The sequence below is a fragment of the Protomyctophum bolini genome (assembly GCF_963924005.1).
Source record: "Protomyctophum bolini genome assembly, chromosome: 15".
Classification (NCBI taxonomy): Eukaryota; Metazoa; Chordata; class Actinopteri; order Myctophiformes; family Myctophidae; genus Protomyctophum; species Protomyctophum bolini.
Genome location: NC_137876.1, coordinates 22866994 through 22888023, shown reverse-complemented (window position 1 = coordinate 22888023; position 21030 = coordinate 22866994). Strand labels below are relative to the sequence as shown.

The 21030-nt window shown below is 43.5% G+C and overlaps 1 protein-coding gene across 1 annotated transcript in view; it reads left to right on the top strand.

The window, feature by feature from the left end:
• babam2 (BRISC and BRCA1 A complex member 2) overlaps window positions 1–21030 on the top strand; it is a 99208-nt gene that overhangs the window by 21772 nt on the left and 56406 nt on the right. Inside the window, exons 5-6 of the mRNA XM_080783457.1 lie at window positions 8496–8690; window positions 10584–10676. Coding sequence (XP_080639583.1) covers window positions 8496–8690; window positions 10584–10676 — 288 coding nt within the window. The remainder of the gene's footprint in view (window positions 1–8495; window positions 8691–10583; window positions 10677–21030) is intronic.

Below are 21030 nucleotides of genomic sequence, written 5' to 3'. Positions count from 1 at the left end.
AAAGTTTTTAAATTAATGTATAACAATCTTTTGATCTACAATCTACTATGCGTTGTGATCTTGTAGATCGTTTAATGGACGGAATTAGAGTTGAAGCATGCTGATAACCATGTCAGTCAAATCCTTATTAACCAGTCACTGGCTGGCATCCCTATTTTTGCCTTTATAGGGATGTTAATAGTTAATCGTTAATCGATTATTCACCGTTATGAAATTAGTCGTTAGTCGTTAACAGATAAATAATTGTAATTAATCGAAAATTATGCGGTTCTATCATTGGGTGGTTTTCTGTGAATGCAATGCTACGCGGTCGCGCGCGTGTTGCAGAGGAACGCATCATACAAATCTGCCATTGCCTGGCCCTGTATCATCAATGGGCAAATAAATATTTTATTAAATAATATAATATGCTTTTTGTATTATTTCTGTATAGCAAAATGTAGATTTGTATGTTAGACATTGAGGGAAATTAAGATTCTCCAAAAAAAATTACAAAAACGCTGCTTATCAACTAACCGGTTAATCGATCGATAACCTATCAATTAACTATCAATGCATTCATCGATAATTCACATCCCTACGTCATAGACACATATTTTCAAAAGAATAGCATTTAAAAAAGCAAATCTACAGGCTCTAATGCAATGTATTGTTTAAGTGGTTAAGGTCATGAGGATACAGGCCTTTGCTGATAGTAGCCCTAGCAACGGCCCACTCACCCTCCACTCTCCACATAATTCTGCACTGGGAATTACCCGACCGTGTCCACTATCTCGTCAAGCACTTTCAACAGCCAGGTGCATAGAGCAGGAGTTATAGGTGTTGCAATGCACCGAGTGGTTTGTCTTGTTTTCCACTAGAAGGACAACACAATAATGATGTCTGGGAAAGCGACATTAAAACCGATGTGTTCAAGGCAGTGTTGTTGTTACAGCTATACATTGTGATGCCTACCTGTTGCCTCGCTCTTTTCTTTTTAAAGCCGTGGCACACCGTCTCCTATGTACAGCTATGCGTGTCTGTCTGACTGTATGTATGTACGGTCTCCATGTACCGACCTGAAATGGCACTGTTGAGAGCTTCACACTAGTGTGAACTACAACTGGTTACAGGTGCATGATGGGAAGCTAAGTTTTTAGTGTAACACCAATATATATAGTATAGTAGTATGTATAGAGCGTTGCAGTCCCGTCCCATTTCATGACGAGGCTAGAACCAGAAGTGAATTTCTCATTCCTTTTCTTCATAGACTTTTCAAAAAGTATTTATTTAAAGACGACTATGCCACGGACAAAGCCAACTGGAGTTGTGAACAATAAACGCAATGTTTTTCGCTGATCAAATAATTTGTAAGAAGAAAAACAAAGCAAAATGTGTTGTATCCTGCCATGTTGTTCTTCTTGCAAATCGGCCCAAAACATTGTGTTTACTGTCATTTGTCGCCACAACTCAGCCACAGCTTTGTCCGCGGTGGAAACGTCTTTTATATAAATACTTTTAGAAAAGTCTACGAGGAACATTTACGGGGAATAAACTTCTGGTCCCCGGGAGGGGGCGGGGCTGCGAAGCTCTATATATTTATATATTTTTGCGTTACACCCAGAGGTCGAACATTCTATTAAGTCAGCAACTGTGCTTGACTTTTTTTTTTTACTATTGGGGAAGAGACGGACTGTATTTGCACAGCTCATCATTTGTCTGAACACTTGTTGATTCTATAGAGGAACCGAGAACATAAAATACTAGCATGTTCTACAGTAAAGGTAGTTATAAAATAGTTGCATCACTCAGACTGTGTGTTGTAATGTTTGGTTGCTTCTAGGGCTCAGTGAGGTGAGACAGAGCTGTTGTATAATTTGCCGCCAACGCTTCTGTTTCACAGATATTAAAGATGGAGTGCCGTGATTTTTTTTCCCATCCTAAAACATGACCATCAAGTATTATTGTTATGTGGATGAAGATTCTTTTCCTGAACTGAAGCCGCAATCACAGTTGTTGTTGTATGTTAAAGGGGGAGGGGTTAGGGGGGAGGATGATATTGTGATTGTCACTATAATGACTATATCACTGTTTTTTACATTGGTACGTTTGACTGGCAAGGTTATAGCCTCCAGGAAGAAACCCTAACTACAAAGGGAAGACATCATTGCACATAACAACCACACCAAGGAGTCTAATGAAGTACTGTCACCTCATAAACACATGAAAAATTAAAAAAAAAATAATAATAATCACGGCAAGTGTGTGTATATTTCACACGGGCACATAGAGTGCTTGTTTTTACAGCCGTTTTAAAGTTAAGACTCCTCAGAGAAGCTACAATCTCACACAATAAGTCATTGTCCTTAATTTGTATATATATATATATCTGGATGACGTCTCCTCCTGCTGAGAAAAGGCAATTAAAAAGCCAATCCACGCCCGGCCGTGGTAAGGGGAAAAGGAAACGTTTACCCCTGGCAATCCTGAATGCCAGGCATCGGCGAAGGCTTCCTTTCTGCCAGTGTTACTCGTCCCTTGTTACTGTAGTAACAATGGGCCTCAGATGGCCTGTAAAGAAAAAGGTTATGTTGACCTGAGCGCAGTGTACCAACTGCTGCTCTCTCTTCCTTCCTGCTTTGGGGAATAATGGCCCTGTGCTTTTATTAGTGTTTATTATTGGCAAGGTGTACTGGCAGGTCTGGGAATGCTTTTAGTGGGCAAACTATTTCCCCGGCTGCCACCAGAGATGGCTTGTGAAAAGCGCCTTGGCCATTCCTAAACAACAGCATGCCGGATAGGAGAAAACTTGAACCCCCCCCCCCCCCCCCAAGTAACTGCCGAAACCTATAGGAGTGCCGTGGTATTGGTCGTCGGCGTGTTTTGCGGACTTGGGCCAAAGAACTTGCTGAACCGCGACAGAAGTAGTTAGAAAGGGCTATTTCTGTCAACAAGTTGTTCAGCGTTGTTGGACATGAGCCGCCCTGTTTACATGGCAGAACACTGTGGGCTGAGAATGCCAAGTGTCTTAAACACATGGCATGTAGTTTAGTGTGATCTTAGACTTGGCACACTCTGAGGGCAAAACGGGGTGTGAGCCCACACTTGAATTAGCGACTAGCAGAGATTAATGTAATACTTTTTTACTTTTTTTTTGCCTCACACTTTCAAGTCTACAGCGATGTGTTGGATCAGGTTGCCAGCATCTATAAAAATCACATTAAGAAATAAGAACGCAAAAAAAACAAATATCTTCTCTTGGCCTATATATTATAATTATGATACATTTTCAGATGGCAGCCCCTCTCTCTAGCTGGCTCAAGATAAATATTGGCCACAGACGGGTGGCACAGGAAGACATGATTCTGTCAATGTGGGTATGTTTAGTGTGGCGGAGCCCGATTTAGGCATAAACCGTCTTTAGGGGAAACACCGGTATGGTTCTTTCACTCATACAATAAATAAAACACAACTTTGTAGACCAGGGGTTCTCAACCCGTGGGTCGCGACCCCTCAGGGGGAGGGGGGGGGGGGGTCGCCAAATTATTTTGGGGGGTCTCCAAAAAAAAAAAAAAAATGAATGGCTGGAAAATGGAAATGGAGTTTACATAGTAAACTTTACTATGTACTATTGTCTCTATTATGAAGGTTATTCTAGCAGTCAATTTATATTGGGGGTCGGGGTCGGTCAAAAACGTTGAGAACCTCTGTTGTAGACAACCAGATTATGGCTCAGTACATGGCATGCACTGTACCTTGTTATATTTGATTACAATTAATTGAGACTGAGACAGTCACATAATATGTGAAATCTATATTATAGATTTCACAGAAATGCATATAGAGTTGAGTCCCAAACAAAGACAAATGCTGCTGTTCTTTCCCGGACATCCATTGAGACAATTGTACATTTTATAGATCAGTATTGTTGAAGCAATGTACTCAGCAAAATTATTTATAGTCTTTTTTTTTACACAGTTACATTTGTAACTTCCAACATTAAAACATATAATTTAATAATAATATAATACATAATCTACACACATTTACTGAGAGTTCAACCAACTGTACACAATGCTTTGACTGTGAACCGAACTGCACAAAGTGAACTGCTTGGCAAGTGTTGACCTTTCTTGGAAAGAACCGTATAATTCAAATTTGTAGAACATTGCCCCACACACGTGGAAATGGCCTCTTTCCTTTCTGAACCTCTGTAGTCTAAATAATTTAAGATTATATTTAGACTACACTCCGCTGTGATCTTGACCCTTTTATATACACGTATCTCTGAATTGGCTTGGACACTGAAAACTGTTAATCCACTCTAAATAATGCAGTTTTAGCATTGATATTATTATGAATACCATGTTTAGTTAATGCCATTAAGAAAGGCATCTCATGCACAGATATCCTACTTTCGGCACCAGAACGCAAACAGTATTTTATCTACGTATATACGAGGCAGTCAGGTTTTTTTATTTATTTATCAAAAGCCAAGTTTAGGCTTAGTCATTTGACACACGGGTTTAACCAGGGTGTCCTACTGTGACAATAATTGGATTAAAGGTCCACACGGAGCCAGGAAATATCAGTGAGGACATTGATAAGGCCATTACAGTTCACCCCCTGTGGAGAAAGTAACTGACACGCATATTTCATCCACGCAGCACGATCGAGAGCACATGCAGATGTGATGGATTTTGTGGTTTCTGAAAGATGGGCCTGTTTTTCTCCCTGGGTTCCAATTTATTTCAATTGCAGTTCATTTTGTGTCCTAGTCCTCCACCATTGCATCTTTTTTGTTTGAACAAGTGAAACTGTGTTTTCCCACATCATTTATGTTTAAATGGTGCATTTCGTAAAAGGTGAATTTATACAGTGCTTTTATCCAAGGTGCTTCACATAGATTGTGCATTACGTTCATCCATTCACACACACATTCATACACCGATGGCGGAGGAAACCATGCAAGGCACCAACCTGCACATCCGGAGCAATTTGGGCTTCAGAGTCTTGCTCAAGGACACTTCGTCTTTCACAAATGCTATGTTGCAACATTTCAGCGTAACTTCACTGGAAATCAACTGTATTTTTAAAGTGCATGTACAGTACGTGACACATGCGTGCTTCTGCAAACATTACTGTACACTGACTGCACATTGCTGTCACTGGGTTAACACACTGAACTTGAGCTGTGAGGGTATAGTCTCATCCCACTACCAAAATCAGAGATTCAACGTCGCTGTGTGTGCCAGCTCATCGCGGGCTGACCCAGCACTCCAATTGCCCCCAAATTTGCCACAGACTAATTCTCCTTTAATGCAGCGGTCCACTGGTGTCATCTACAAGCTCGCAAAGCAACGCGGTGTGAGCTTGTAGATCGGCTGTTTTCTTTGCGCAACATCAGTATAAATTGTCCACGTGGACCAACAGAGCTGGACATACAGTTGCCTTGACCTCCATATCGGCCTCCATTCTCCTCTTCTCCTCAGTGGAGTTTCAGTGATGTTCTGTGTCACAGACCTGACACAGCACTTCCTCCGCCGTCTCTCTCTCTCTCTGGTTTCAGCTCTCTCCTGCCCCGGAGCGCTGGCTGCCTCTTTTGGACAATGCCCGTCCTTGTTTGTGTCGCCCCCACATTTCGGGAATCCCGGCATTGCTGGTAACCACTGGTGGAGCAGGACGATGAGGTCACCAGCTCTGTATAGCCTGCCCTTGCCCTTGCCTCCCCCCTCCGCCGCTCTCTCTCTCGTGGCAAAGGGGGGGAGTTGGTTATGCCATTCGTTATGAAACAATGAATGCTTTCTCCTTCGGGGCTGATATGTGCAGCCAGACAGACAACGACAGACGGGCAGACAAGTTGACGCGAGGCGAAGACATGTCCTGTGTCACTCCAACCTTAATATTGCGTGGATTAATGGAGAGACTGTTTCCTCCACGCCGCCCACACCTCCCCACACGCACGCACACATGCACGCACGCACAATCTCATATACATCTAGAGCAATTCTCTGTTGCGCTGACCTGTAATTGTTTTAGCTAAACGCTTTCTCTACGGAACACCACTGCAAGTGTGTAAGAGAAGCACATCAGACACATTTACACAGTGGAAGTGCAGTCATGTCATCGGGTCACTTTTCTTTCCGTCCAGTCACAGTCTGATCCACTGGGCTCTGCGTCAGTTTGAACAGTGAGCTAGTCAGGGAAACGGGGTTCAGGGAAACGGGGTTCCCTTTCACTTCTGGGGGCACAAACGGGCCCTCCTAAATTAAAGATTTGACAAAAAAAACGTAAATAAATCGCCAGTGTTATCTCGTTAATCCTCATTCTCCTTTGCATTACAAACAGCTATGCACTAGAATGTCTTCTAGTTGTACATTTTTTGTCTCGCGCTCTCTCTCATGTTATGAAATCTACTGTACGAGATCATGCCAGTGCAATCAGTGGAACAATGGTTCCTTCCTACAAAGAAAAAAAATAACAATATTTTGATGAGTGCCAATTCCATTGAATTTGCCATCTCTAAGGGATTTCGCTTGAGGAACACAAAATCTGTTTGAAATAACAAAAGCACGGGCATGACCAGGTCCAAACAACTCATTTAGATCAGCTGTGTTTTCCTCTGGTACCCCCCTCGCATGCAACTCGTTTTCTATTCCATTGCTGAGATCCTGCAACACCAAATAGGCAGCATTCATGCTCATGTGTTTGTCTCTCGGATTCCTCACAACATGTTTTCATGATATTGGCTTCCAGCACAGCGTCGCTCGCATTAATATTGAGCACTTTTCTTTTTCTTTTCTCCACATTTTATTCCGTATGCGTCAATGAGGAAAGGGTGCCTTTCCCTCAGCTTTGTGGAATTAGGTTGGTGGAAAACTGTTGTTTTGAGCCCGGCGGTAGCTTACGATGCGCGACAGGTGGCTGCATACAATTGTGGTTTCCGCGCGGTGGATTTGCATACTGGTTCCCGCCTCCGGCCTCAGTCAGTGGGGGTCAATGTTGTTTGTTGGCACTGGCCATGCAAATCAGCTTGGTGGGAGGAGAGTTAATGTATTGTATGGTATATAGAAATGGTACACGGCAATTATTGATATCCGTCATGCTACAGCGGGTGGTAGACCTACTACAGCTTTGATATCTGTCCAACAAACTTTGCACCGCAATCCAGTTGCAATATAAGAGCTGATCTGGGCGGGGTAGTCTAGGCTCTATATATGTATCGTCCCATTATGTCACTCGCTCATAGCAAACAGACAGCTCAATTATCGTTTAGCACGCTGGTTCTCAGCGTGGCTTCTGGCCTGGGTAGCCTCGGGGGTCATTGAGCGGGTTCCAGGGGGTCCCCATAGCTAAGTGATTGATAGTTAGGAATAAGACGCAAATGGACCCTTATGGGTCCGTAACTCTGAGAGTGTATGAATGGCCACAGTCCATTTGGTTCCATTTGTACGCTATCAGTGTTACATTAAAGGACCACTTCATTGATCGTCACTAATGTTCATGATAACATACCACAGTTTCTTTCTACTCAGTCTCATCGTTAGGCAGATTGATTATTATAAAAAAATGTATTATCATGAGAACGATGGGTTCCATATTGCATTGCAACTTTTCAGGAATAGAAAGCCTGCAGTTTCTATTAGCTTGGATTCCCCGGATTGCTGCCCCTATCTGAAAATATGTTGAAATTACTGATAATCCATCCATTTATAAATTATATATTTAAGTTAAAGTAGAACCATCACCAGGGACCCCTCAGGAGCAAAGAGTTAAAAACCTTCACTGTGAAAGAATGTATATTATAGATTTGCACACATTTTCATGATTTTTCAAAAATAGCCGATCTACAATGAGCTTGTATATCTGCTATTTTTCCAATAGCTAAAGTATAACATTATGGTTAAAAGTGGTTAAAAGCTAAGGTGACACAGATGTGTTCCAGGTTTTAATGTTATTTTATTTTTTAAATTTGTATCAAACAGGCAGTTCGTTGAAATGAAAAGAGGTTGAGAGCCAGTGATTTTAGCGTGACGTAAAAAAAAAAGCCAGAGATGTGATGCTAGTGGAATCAGGATGCCATGCTGTGGTGCAACAGGATGTCCTTTCTTTGGCAGACTGGCACCACCATCTTCCTCTGGTTCGGCGATGGGAAGCGTTGTGCTGCTGAGATTTTGGCCGTTACCCGACCCGACAAACGTTGTTTGTTCTTGTCGCGAGTATAAATATTTTTCTCGCCAGTGTGCCTCCCGTTGATTCTCATTTCCATTTCCATCCAACATGTAATTTGCCAAATTAAGCCTCTTAATTTGGACAAACAAGAACAGTCACTCGAGCGTCGTAATTCAACGGACGGATTGTTTTTTAGTTTTAGTTTTTTGTTCTAGATGGAAAGCCGGAGATGGGCTAGTACTGCTTGACAAAAAAATAATTAATTCCAGTAAAAAAAAACTTCAAAGAATGTGATTAACTTAATTTCTTATTAGCGTTCTGTTATGTTCTCCTTCCCAATGCAGCACCTGGTCCAGTGGGATTCGGCTGACCCGGAGTGCCTGCTCCAGCTGGTGAAGGAGATGATCCAGCAGTACCACCAGTACCAGTGCCAGCGTCTGCGCGACAGCTCCCGGCTACTCTTTGAGTATGACAGCCTGCTGGAGGACCCCAGCTACGGCCGCAACATGGAGATCTACGCCGGGCGCAAAAACAGCTGGGTATGGATGGATGCCTGGATGGAACACATGCAGCGTCTAAAACGTTTTTTTCATTCCAAAACATTCTCACCGTCACGCCAGGAGACTAGACAAGCCAAACAAACCCCATCGTCGTACACAGGTGACGTCTGCTTGTGCGTATTTTGTTCAGAATAGACATCCTCTCCTATTGGGTTTTCTGTGTCGTTTTTTTTTGGGTGGCGTTGTGTGCTCTCGGCGCTTGCTATGTTGATATTGGTTTGGTCCTTGATCTGTTGCAACCTAGTCCTAAACTAGTAAACTAAACTAGTCCTTACCCGTTGAAAGATAGATCGTATAGCCTATTATGGATACATGCATTTTGAGGCAAAATGCCCTTTTTAGCAATGCCCTGCTCCACAATTGCACTCAGAAAATAAAGTAATAGGACACAGTAAAATCAATTTTTAACTCAGGAGAGTACACAGAATATGACCAACCATTTTGTACTTTTAGATGTACTGTGTCATGTGTTACACTCTTATCACTGTTAATCGCCATCACTCCTTTTTTTGAGTGGTGCAACCACTCCAAGGAACAGCAATGTCCGTGTTCACCTATGTACCTGGCCATGAGCACCAGTATATGACTATGAGTACCAGTAGGGGCGCTGTTGTGCCAGAAACAAAAAAGAGAGAGAGATATTATTAGTGTTGCACTGTTGCCTGCTAATGAGAGAGAGAGAGAGAGAGAGAGAGAGAGAGGAGAGGAAGCGGGGGGGGGGGGGGGGGGGGGGGGGGGGGAGAGGGGAGTTGCACCACTCAGTTCACACGGGTGTGATTTTTATTTAACCTTTGCTTATCCAGGAAAGATTTATTGGTTTCCAGCCGTGCTCTGCTTTGCTTTGCATTTCATCCATACACAAATTCACAACAGTCTGGGACCTTCCCCAGTACTGCCAGTACTGCATGGATGATTTGAAGGATGCATTTGCAATGGAAAAAAAACACAATCATGCAGCATCAGGTCTTCTTTACAAAACACAGATTATGCAATTGGGAAAGAAGTTCAAGTGGTTGTTTCGTAAGTGTGTGGACGAAACGCTGTGTGCTTCTGCAGATGAAATCGTCGTAAATAGGATGTGGTAAGGAGGTTGTGCGGTTTTTGGGCAAACAGCCATTGTGGCGAACCTGATTTTTCTTTTGTCGGCCTAGAAAATCACTGAAGCACTCGAGCCAGATCGTCTCTGTCGGTTGGAAAACAATGTCCCAAACGGTCAGTTGTCGGGATTCAAAATTCAAAAGTAGCAAGAATAGCAGCTCAAAAGCTCGTAGATCTGCCATTTTGGATGCTTTTGTGTGACGCATGTATGACGCAAGTATAGGGCATGAATTTGTGGGGAAAAAAACACAAAAAAGTTGAAATACTGTATGGAGAGGCAAGGTTTCTGATCGGTATGTTGATCAGGCAGTTTGGTTTGTGATGTTCTTTCCAGTTGTGTGTTCAACCCTTTTCAATCAAGGTCCATTATTTATTCAGCATTTGAGCAACCGACCACCATTTGATTACATTTAGCCTCTCAGACCCACAACTAAAGAATATTTTGTTATCATTGGATAAGATTTTGTCCACAATTCCATGCTGTGTTGATGTGGCAACACTAGGAAAGATGACAGGCAAATGTTGATCAAAATAAGAATTATTTTAATTGCTAATTGTGCAGACAATCACGGTAAGTAGCCTAATGCAGGTATTTAACAAAGATGTAACTCTTGAGAGCATAAAATGAAACCATATTATCGACCCGTGAGGGTCCATTTGGTTTCATTTTACACTCTCAAGAGTTAAAGATCTATAAGGGTCCACCTGGAACCACCTGGAACACTCTCAGCGACCACTGGTTAAAACCACTTCTCTCTGCCCCTCTCATTGCAGACGGGAGAGTTCTCGGCGCGTTTCCTGCTCAAGTTGCCCGTGGACTTCAGTAACATCCCTGACTTCAGTAACATCCCTGTGTATCTCCTCAAGGTGAACGAGCTCTCACTATTATCCTACAGTATGCTTCTCAAACTTTCTCATTTCAAGGTGACATGACATGTGTTTTGTGCCTGGGACCCCACAAGAGTGTATTTGAGTTCAAAATAATAATAATATATAATTATATTCAAACTTTTTGTCATTTTTCCGAATTTGTTCAAAATAGTAGATGTATAAGCTCGCAGCACGAAGTGACACTCTGTGAGATGTGAGACACACGGACGCTTTTCTGGTTTTAATGGGTTAAACCACGGACTCCCATTTGACATGATTCTTCATCTATGGACCCCACCGCCTAAGGACCCCTCTTTTAGAACCACTGCTGTAAAGCTAGTGAACTCGCACTCAGTCTATGTTGGGGTACCATATTTTCTATTAAGCAGTATGTGGCACGATGCTATTTTTGAGCCGTGCAATCTGTATGTGCTCTGGTTGTTTGTGTATGCAGGTAGATCCACACAGCCTATCTGCTAACGGTAATGGCAGGGCTTAATTAAATAACTGATTGTGTGCAGACTTGGTGCGTGCGTGTGTGTGCGTGTGTGCGTGCATGCGTGCGTGCGTGAACACACACACACACCACCCGAGTAAGTCGTTTGAGTGCATGCGTGTGTGCGTGCATGCTCCTGGACAGACTCTGGTTTTGGGGGCTGTGAGTTGACTAATCAGCAGCCCGTCACTCTCGATCTGCTCTGAGCCGCGTAGTGTCTGCAGGCTGCACAGACCAATCTCTCTCTCTCTCTCTCTCTCTGTGTCCCTCTCCCTGCCTGTCTTGTTTTCTCCCTCTCGCTGTCACTCCGTGCGTCTTTCCTCTGCCTTGTTGTGCGCTGGAGGGCCCGCCGGCTCTCTCTCTCTCTCTCTCTCTCTCTCTCTCTCTCTCTCTCTCTCTCTCTCTCTCTATATATCTCTCTCTCTGTCTTTTTCTCCAGCCTGGCTGGGTTTTGTGAGGGGAAATGATGGTAAACAGAAGGAAAACGGCAGCCATGGTCAGGCTCACACACACACACACACACACACACACACACACACACACACCCACACACAGCCCCGTCCGTCCGTCCTCCTTATGTCCACCACTGGCTATACTGTACTGGAGCATCAAGACTCTCATTTCTCTCAGCAAAGCTTTGAGCGTTCCAGTACCAGTGTTAATTTAGTTGACTAAGACTAAAAGACTAAGGTTCTTGATATTTAGTCGACTAAGACTAAGCAATTTCAGAAGACTAAATAGGACAAAGACTAAATGGTGTGTTATTCAAAAGACTAAAACTAAATATTTTCTGGCAAATTTGCATTGCATTAAGACTAAGACTAAAAGAAAAAGACTGACGAAGACTAAATGGTGTTATTCACAAGACTAAACCAAAATGTGCCTAAAATTAACACTGTCCAGTACTGCACTCAAATAAAATAAAAATAAGTATCTGTACTTTTACTTGAGTTAGTATTTGTGTTTTGCGATACTCATGACTTTCACTCTACTACAGTTGCATTGCAAAGACAAATATTATACTTTTGACTTTTGAATTCTAGGAAGGTGTAAAAGTGCATTATGAATTGATCCTTGAGCCCTGTTTCACTTGTAGATCCGCTATTTTTACTATCTTTTACTGTATGCCGCAAATGTAACAGAGCAATGCTTTGGTATTTAAAATAAATTAAGTTGTGCTTTTGAATATTTAAAAGCAGGTACTTTTGAATACTGTAGCATTTTTCTTTTATATGGTTCTTTTTGGTTCATTTAGCCATGGGGACCACCTGGAACCTCCTCAAGGACCACCGGTGGTCCTCGGACCACTGGCTGAGAACACCACTGCTCTCGGGGCCGACGCTTTGAGCACATTATGGGCTCCCGGTCGTCGAAACCCATTTCATGGCTGCATCGCCGGCCGGGCGGCCACTGCATACAGAGATACTTTTTTAAAGCATGTCCTCGGGCAAGAATTTCTAGACACGTCCCTCGTGGGAGCTCCATTAGTGGATTTATTTTTTCAAATCAATCTTAGCTGTCACTTAAGAGTTTCTGGGGGTTCACGTTGAGGGAACTCGGCAGCAAGGCAGGCACGCCAACATCACCTTGTACTCTGTTGGAGGTGGACTTGTCGCTGTAGGCGGGCAGCTATCTCTCCGTTTCTCTCTGTTTTCTGTTTGCCAGCGATATTATTAGAGCAGGTGCTCTGGGATGAGGATATCATGTTCACTGCTTCATATAGGAGGAACAGTATTTGTCAAGCCGTGGGACACAACATGGCATCTCCGTGACTGGAGAGCCCCAGAGTTTTAGGTCTGTCCATCCGACGCCAATCCCGATTTCGGCGAGTCCCTTCACCACCGATTTCCAATGTTCTGGCCGGTGCTTTGTTAAAAAGTAATTCGAAAAATGTAGGACGTTTAATACAAAATAAAAAATTTTAATACATTTTGTGTGTATATTCAATATTATGAAAAGAACATTTAACTATAATGATACAATGAACAAGTAAACAAATGCATACAATAAATGAAGATTATTTTATTTAACCACCTACAGTAATACCTTTTCAAAAAAGAAAATCTAAAATAGCTGATCTACAAGCTCGCAGCGTGATTGCAACACGTTATGTTTGTGAACTTGTAGAGCAGCTGTTTTTTATTCATTCTTTCAAAGGACAAAACATCTGGTCAGCTCAGCTGCATCATTGCCAATATCAATGTTGTAAAAAAAAGTCACACATTGGCCATCGGATGTGCTCCATCAGATATCCATCTGGGGTCATATCTGAAAGATAACATCTCAACTCACAGAGGAGTTGATCTGCTATGGGTCCTACACCTTGTCCACCCACACATTCCAGATGAGTGGGACTCACACGGAGCACGGGCTGGACTCTGAATACTGTACTCCCAGTGCAGTGACCTCGATTCCCAAGGCGACAGTTGTTGCGGCGGTGCAATTGCTTTCAATCACGTCAACGCTATCTCCACTCAAGTCGCCCTTGCTTGCGTTGTTGTGCAGCATGCAGATTGCAGATCCCCCCCCCCCCCCCCCCCCCCCTGTGTGTGGACGGAGCGTGCTGTTACACGGCACACACCCTGAACTTAATTCACCCCAGAAGAATGCCGTGTCGAAAGCAAACACCAATTCATTATGTCGACCATTAATGTCTCGGCGTCACAAACGAACGCGTTTTCATGCGGTTGTGTGAGCAGCACACTCTACCTCGTCCTTCTGCTAGCCAATTCATTGAATAGAAACGCGGTGAATATACCACGAGCTTATCTAGTCCCATGCTCATTCGTGGACGTGGCAGCTCTTGTTTTATGGAGGAAAATAATATGATGACATTGTGCGTGACCCCCGGTGCACATTGGACACGACCGTACCGGTTTGTCACGGCTTTTGGGTCACTGGCGCACAGCCGCAGCATCTGAGCTGAGGCGTTTGGAGCGTGCTGCCGGCCACCAGTATCGCTGAGGGTCAAGTAGGGGTCCCACTGTACAGTTGAAAGGTGCCATTAAGGGCCTTGCAAACGGGGAGCGAGAAGCGCACACGTTGTTGCCTGGATCAGCGGCAGGTCTCATTGAAAATGAACTATAGGTGCATTTTATCGCTCCCCGTTTGCTATAGGCCCTTTATTGATAACGGTGCAGTGAGAGACCATGTGTCATGAAGCTTCAACGGCCATGTGATCCCTCAAGTAACTGGACAAACACCGCCAACAGTCACCGATTTATACTGTATTAATGATGTGTTTATGATGTGAATCCATAAACCTCGCCACCTAATTGAAATTCATCCCAGCAGTCAGAGAGGCGTAAGAGGACATATTCCATCTGCCCACTCGCACATATATTTCACTCGTCTCTGCAATGTGCTGATTTGAAACCCGCACAAAACCAACTCCTAGAGAGTGGAGAGACCATCTTGCATCGCAATTACCAGCCGGCAGCAGCGACGCCGAATGGGTGTGCATGGTGCGATACAATGTACAATTTAGGCATTTAGCAGACTCTCTTAATCCAGGGCGACTTACATTAAGCAAAGATGGAATATGGCCTGTATTCACCTGTTTACTTGAGTAAAAGTCAAAAGTATTGGCATCAAAATGCATAGGCTACTTACAGTACCAGAGTAAAAGGTTTTACAGATTTAGGGTTTGTATCTAATAACTGATCTACAAGCTCACAATGTGTCGATGTAGACCGGCTAGTTGAACTAATTTAAAATGTTTTTCACAATAGTAAAAAATAGCAAATTTATCCTTTAGGGATAATGGGGTAAGGGTTTGGTGAAACTGATTTATTCATTAAAAAGTAGGAATAGACTAAAAAATCCCCAAAAGGTAGCACATCGAAGATTTCAAATAAATGGAGGACAAAGTACTCATTTGTTTTATTGGCACACACCAAAGATGAATGCTCACGTATTTCGGCCTTCAACAGAGAATTTTCTCATTTAGATTTATTCATTATGCCTAAGCGTCCTTGCATGGACGACATTTAGACCATGATAGTAGTATTAACCCATTCAGAACGAGAACCCCTTTTGGTGTTTTAAGCATTATGTTATACTTTAGCTATTGAAAAATTGCAGATCTACAAGCTCTCCGTTAAAAGAGAACTTCACCCATTTCCAATCCTCTTATCTCCTTACTAATGCTCAATGGCACAATTACCGTCTACTCAATTATTTGCCATTTGCACAAAAAATGGTCACACAAATTAAAATGTTGGCACAAATTCGACCAAGACAGTTGCAATGTCAAGCCTTGTTATTCAGGTAAATTGAGGTTAAGCTTTAGACTCTTATCACAGAGGTTCACGCACACATGCATTCATTGCACGTCATATAATACTGTACATATATAGTGGGGTCCTTTTTAAAAATTGTTTGTGCTGTGTCTTAGTTTTGGTCCTTTTATGTTTATTAAATAGGCTTAATGTTTTTATGTTGCACCGCAATGGACTGAGGGGAAACGATATTTCATATTCTTTATGTACTGTATATAAGTGAGAAGTTCAGTCACACGAGAGAGAATCGGAGTAGAGTCGCTGCTTCTTTGTCTGGAAATGAGCCAGCTTATTTGGTCCGGGCATCTGGTTAGGATGCCTCTCGGGCGTCTCCCTAGGGAGGTCTTTGAGGCACGTCCCACTGGGAGGAGACCCCGGGGTGCAGACCAAGGCGCAGTTGGAGGTTGTTGCTCTGGAGAGGGAAGTCTGGAGCACTCTGGTGGAGCTGTTTTGCCCCCACGACCCGACCACGGATAAGCGGTTGAAGTTGGATGGATGGATGGATTCATGTATATAAGTACATGGGGAAGGTGACAAATACAGATTCTGATATACATGTACGCACGCACCTTGGATAACCGAGGGTTAGGTCACTGAGGCAGAACGCTGTTCTTCTGACTGACCCGCTTTTTTTATTCTTGGTTGTGCATCAGGGCGCTCACGGGAAATGGCCGATCTACAAGCTCACAGCGTGTTGCGCTGCGACGCGTGGTGAGCTCGCCGATCGGCTATTTCCGGTTGGACGACACAGGGCGTGCAGCTAAGCATAAAGGCTCAGGCTTCAGGCTATATAGTCTGCTAGTCTGTACTGGTAGGTGGACGTTTGCTCACAGTCGTACGTACGTGGAGGACGATGGTTACCTGAAGCCTAGTGTCCAGACACGTGGTCTGAGCTCGCCACGGTGCGCATATCGCTGCTGTCGCGCAAGAAAACCTCGTATCTCCATATTTTTGCCTTTCTCTTTTTTGGTTTTCTTAATCGATTGAGACCTGAGACCAGATTCTAAAAATGTCTTCTAAATCATGACTGTTTTCTGGAAGAAAAAAAAACCCTATGTTTCTATATCGGTGTATTTTCATGTCAAGGACCCCAGATATTATATGTATTTAGCTGCCGGACCCCCATCTGAAAAGAATGTTGTACCAGGGACCGCCTCCAGAAGCAAAAAGATTTGAGTTAAAAAACATTCGCTGTGAAAGAATATCATATTCAAAGATTTGCGACACGTTTTCAAGATCTTTCTAAAAATAGCAGATCTACAACCTTGCATGAACTTGTATATCTAGCTAAAGTATAAAATAGTGGTAATAGTGGTTAAAAGCAGATGCATTCCAGGTCCTAATTATCATACAACGGCGTCAAAAGGTATAAAAAGTAGCAGATCCGCAAGCTTGACACGTGTCGCTTCGCGCCGCGCTTTGACCTTGACGATCTGACTGCTACTTTTGCTTTAAAATAATAATCCTGAAGAGTAACAGTTTTGGACATATGAGGTTTCCACCAGGCGGGAGAGACGGTATTTTGACCTTAACCGTGTTGACTTCCCAGCCTCGGGGAGGGAGAGGGCTGAGCTTTTTTTCCCTCTTTTTTTTCTCCTTTCTCCCCCCCTACCTTTTTATTTATAACCACATGAACCCTAGCCAGCCATCCTTATTTTGGGCATGCCATAATAGGCATACATTTTGTAGAAAATGGGCCGACTGCGTTTTCAGTGAATGCGGGTCAACTGCGGGTCAACTGAAGTTTCTTTGGGCTCAAAGTGAATAAGGTGCTGGCCTGTCAGCTGTCCTCCTCATTATCAACAATAATGCAATAAGCTTTATTTATAAAACACGTTTCGAAGTGCCTTTACAAAGAAACGACGATGAAATGCGGCAAGGATGAGGAAACAAAGCCGTAATGGACCAAATTAAAATAATTTGACCTAGACCGAACATTAACATAAACATCAAATAAAACAAATGGCGCCAAATATCCTCAATGAGACGAGTTCAAATGCCTACAAAGGTCTACAAGGAAGGCAGTGTCTGCATGCTATATAAAAAAATAAAAGGCTTTGACGTAAAAATAGCTTTTCAGAAGTGATTTAAAAGCCTCGGATCCTCAGGAAGGGTGTTCCGAGGTCGAGTGCACGAGGACATGGTATGTGCACCGTTTCAGAGACTCGTGCTTTGATCATGCCTCGACCTCTCCCCTCTCCTATTAGAAGTTGTTTTTGTACTCGAGGCCCTCGTATATATATATATCACACGTCACCTTTTGACCTCCCCCTTAGCTGTCATATTTAGCGTTTGTGCTTATAGCGGTGACGTTGTTTGTTTGACACGGCTTGTTGCCCTGAAAGACGCCTCAGTGAGTTGATCGATTAAATCCAATGTGTGTTCATCCCACGACCATGCCGATAATATATGTACTCTATTTAATCTTGATGGTATAGGGGGGGAGAAAAAGACAATAAAAATGTGACATTGTATAGAGATTTACACACAACACAAAACTTCAAAAAGGCGTAGAAGAAAAAAGAAATAGCATCAATGTGAGCTATTTGATCTATTATATGGGTGTCCAAAAGTAATTAACGTAGCATCACAAGAATGTTACCCACTTTATCCTTTTACATGTTGGCTATTCGGAAATGGCAGATCTACAAGCTCGGAGCGCGTCACTTCATGCCGCGTTGCGAGCTTGTACATAATGCACATTTTTGAGAGATTTCAAATAGTCTTCTCTTCTGGGGGCCCCTGGCACAATTTGCTCTTTTATTTTTCTGTCATTGTAATATTTGCCTGATGAAGACCTTGTAGGTCGAATCGGTGCAATTGTTGCCTCTTAATGAAGTAAGTGTCGGAGCTGTAGAAACTAGTGAGCGGATGTTTTTGCTCCTCTTTGATGCTGGCCCCTGGCACAAAACATATTTAGACTGGGAGTTGTGGGTCCTCAACTACTGTATGTTGGGTCATAAGTGGTTAGAATTCACACTGGCTTCATGCTCCTGGCTTTGCATCTTCCTCCTGTGTCCTTGAGTTCACAGCCTTCCTCTGTGTGCATCACAGCTGTTCCCGACAGCAAGCGAAAGTACACATTTTCCCTCTAATTACCGCCGTGACCTTTTCACTCCGTCGTGACTCCCAGGAACGTTAATGCTACGGTGCCGCGGTGGTCACGCTGCCATATATTACCAGGCTTCACCCGTGTCTGTCCGTCGCATCCTCCATAGACGGACCGTACGTATACAGTACATCAGTGGTTCCCAAATGTCAAGGACCCCCCAAATTGACACTAATTAGCCCGCGGACCCCCATTTGAAAAGATATGCCAGGGACAGCCCCATGAGAGAAGATTTTTTACGGCTCTAGCAGTGATTCTCAACCTGTTTAATTTCAAGGGCCCCCCAGTTTGACATGCATTAGTCTACGCTACGGACCCCCATTTAATGGCATTTCTATCTCTGGGACCCCCAATTCATATTGTAAAACCAAGGTTAATCTAACTCTGGGACAACAAATAGGAACAAATGTATCCGAGTTACGGACCTATAAGGGTCCATTTGGTTCCAAACTTATCACTTAGCTGGGGAGCCCCTGGAACTGCCTCAAGGACCCCTGGGGGTCCCCGGACGCCACTTTGGGAACCACTGCAGTACATGATGTGCACAGTGGCGGCTTTTTTCCTCTAAATGTCACATCAACCAGCCTCCAGAGTGATCGCTGCGGAGAAACGCCACATTCGTCTCCCGAGCCCACATAAGCCCCCTCTCACTTGCACTGACCCATGACACGGACGCTGCGCCGCGACGGGAAGGGGATATGACCGCAGTTAGCCCATTCTCTACGGGAACCCCTTTTTGGTGTTTTAACTATTGAAAAATAGCATATCTACAAGCTCATAGCGCGCCACTCGGTGGCGCGCTATGAGCTTGTAGATATGCTATTTTTGAAAAATCATGAAAATGCGGCACAAATCTTTGAACATATATTCTTTCAGATGATTTTTTTTTATTTTTACCTCAGGCCTAAATGGGTTAGAGAGTAGAGACAGACAAGTCCGTGCATCCCCACAGGATAAACCCATAAGCACTGCGCTGGACACCATTGATCCATTCGGATGAGCAGGCGGAAAAGCCAGGCCAAGCCAGGTGAACTGAACGACGGCTCACAGTCAACGCCACGCATTGTGAACTTGTCGAGCACCGACCTTTTTGCTGCTTGACACCAGCGTGCAGAGGAATACATCTGACATAACTGTCTGGTTCGTGCCGGGCTATACCAAGCGGGTCCGGGGGGAATAATGGCAGCTCCTCACTGGGTTAGTGGGAGAATATCATCATAGGCCTAGTATACACCCTCTCTTCAACCTCAATTTATCTGCCGACGCCTCAGGCCCTGGACATTAAACTGTTCACTCTGCGCTCCCCTTTGAATGGTGTTAGCGCCGAGATCAGGAGGTCGAGGCACAGGGACAGCTTCTTCTTCCCCTGTGTAGTAGCACTTATTATTTAATAACAACCTGAATCTTACTGTACACTGGATATTACTGCTATACTGCTGGCAGCCAACACCCCAGACTATGTAGTCACATTTATATACCTGGATTTATTGCCTTTGTTCCAATTCGTAGTGCTGACTCACTGCAATGCACTGTAATAAACAACTTCATTTAGTAAGTGCAATATTCGGTACTGACACTTTAAACAATAAAGGTTATACGTTATTCAGTACGTACTGTATATTTCTACAGATCTATATTCATATATATTTTTTTTTAAATCATAGCGATTTATAGCAGCGGAGCACGGGATGTTATCCCGGATGTGGCTGTAGCAGCTAAATGTAGCCAAAACACTCGGGATCGACAACAACGGGAGGTATGATTAAATCTACCGCGACGGGACCGCGGTGGGCCGTCTAAGACATGATCTTTTCTTAGAATTGGACGGGATGATTTAGATCAAGAGTTAATAAGGTGGCCCAGGCGGTGGCGTAACCGTCTGGGCACCCGACTGGTAATCCAGTCGCAGTGTGCCGCGGGTTCGACTCCCGAGCCCGACACGGCCTTTACTGCATGTCTTCCCCCATCTTTCTCCCGTTTCCTGTCAGCCTACTGTCTAATAAAAGGCGTAAGCTGCAAAAAAATATCTTAAAAAAAATAAATAATAGTTATTAAGGTTTTAAGATTTTCGGTCTCATCGGGAAAACAAGGGGGGGGGGACATTTTCTATGACGTCCCACTGTTACGCACAATCAAATGTTGCATGTTGCAACAGGCGCTCCCAGGCTGTGGAGCGAATGTTTTTTTTATATCAATAACCTCCGTCTTTTTGATAAAACTTTTTCTTTCGTGAAAACCATTTTCTTTTGTGAAAATGTATACTCCGTCAATCAAATTGATTCTGACACCTGCCTAGTCAAGGTGTCTTGAATTACGACAAGGGTCTTAAAGTTGGTGCTAGAGAGTCAGGAAGGACATCAATCTCGCAGGACATGTTCATTTCTGCTTATAAGAGCTTACACATTACCCAGCTAAAGTTAAGCCCTTTCACTTGCCCTGTAATGCCCAAGCGACGATGTCTTCCTC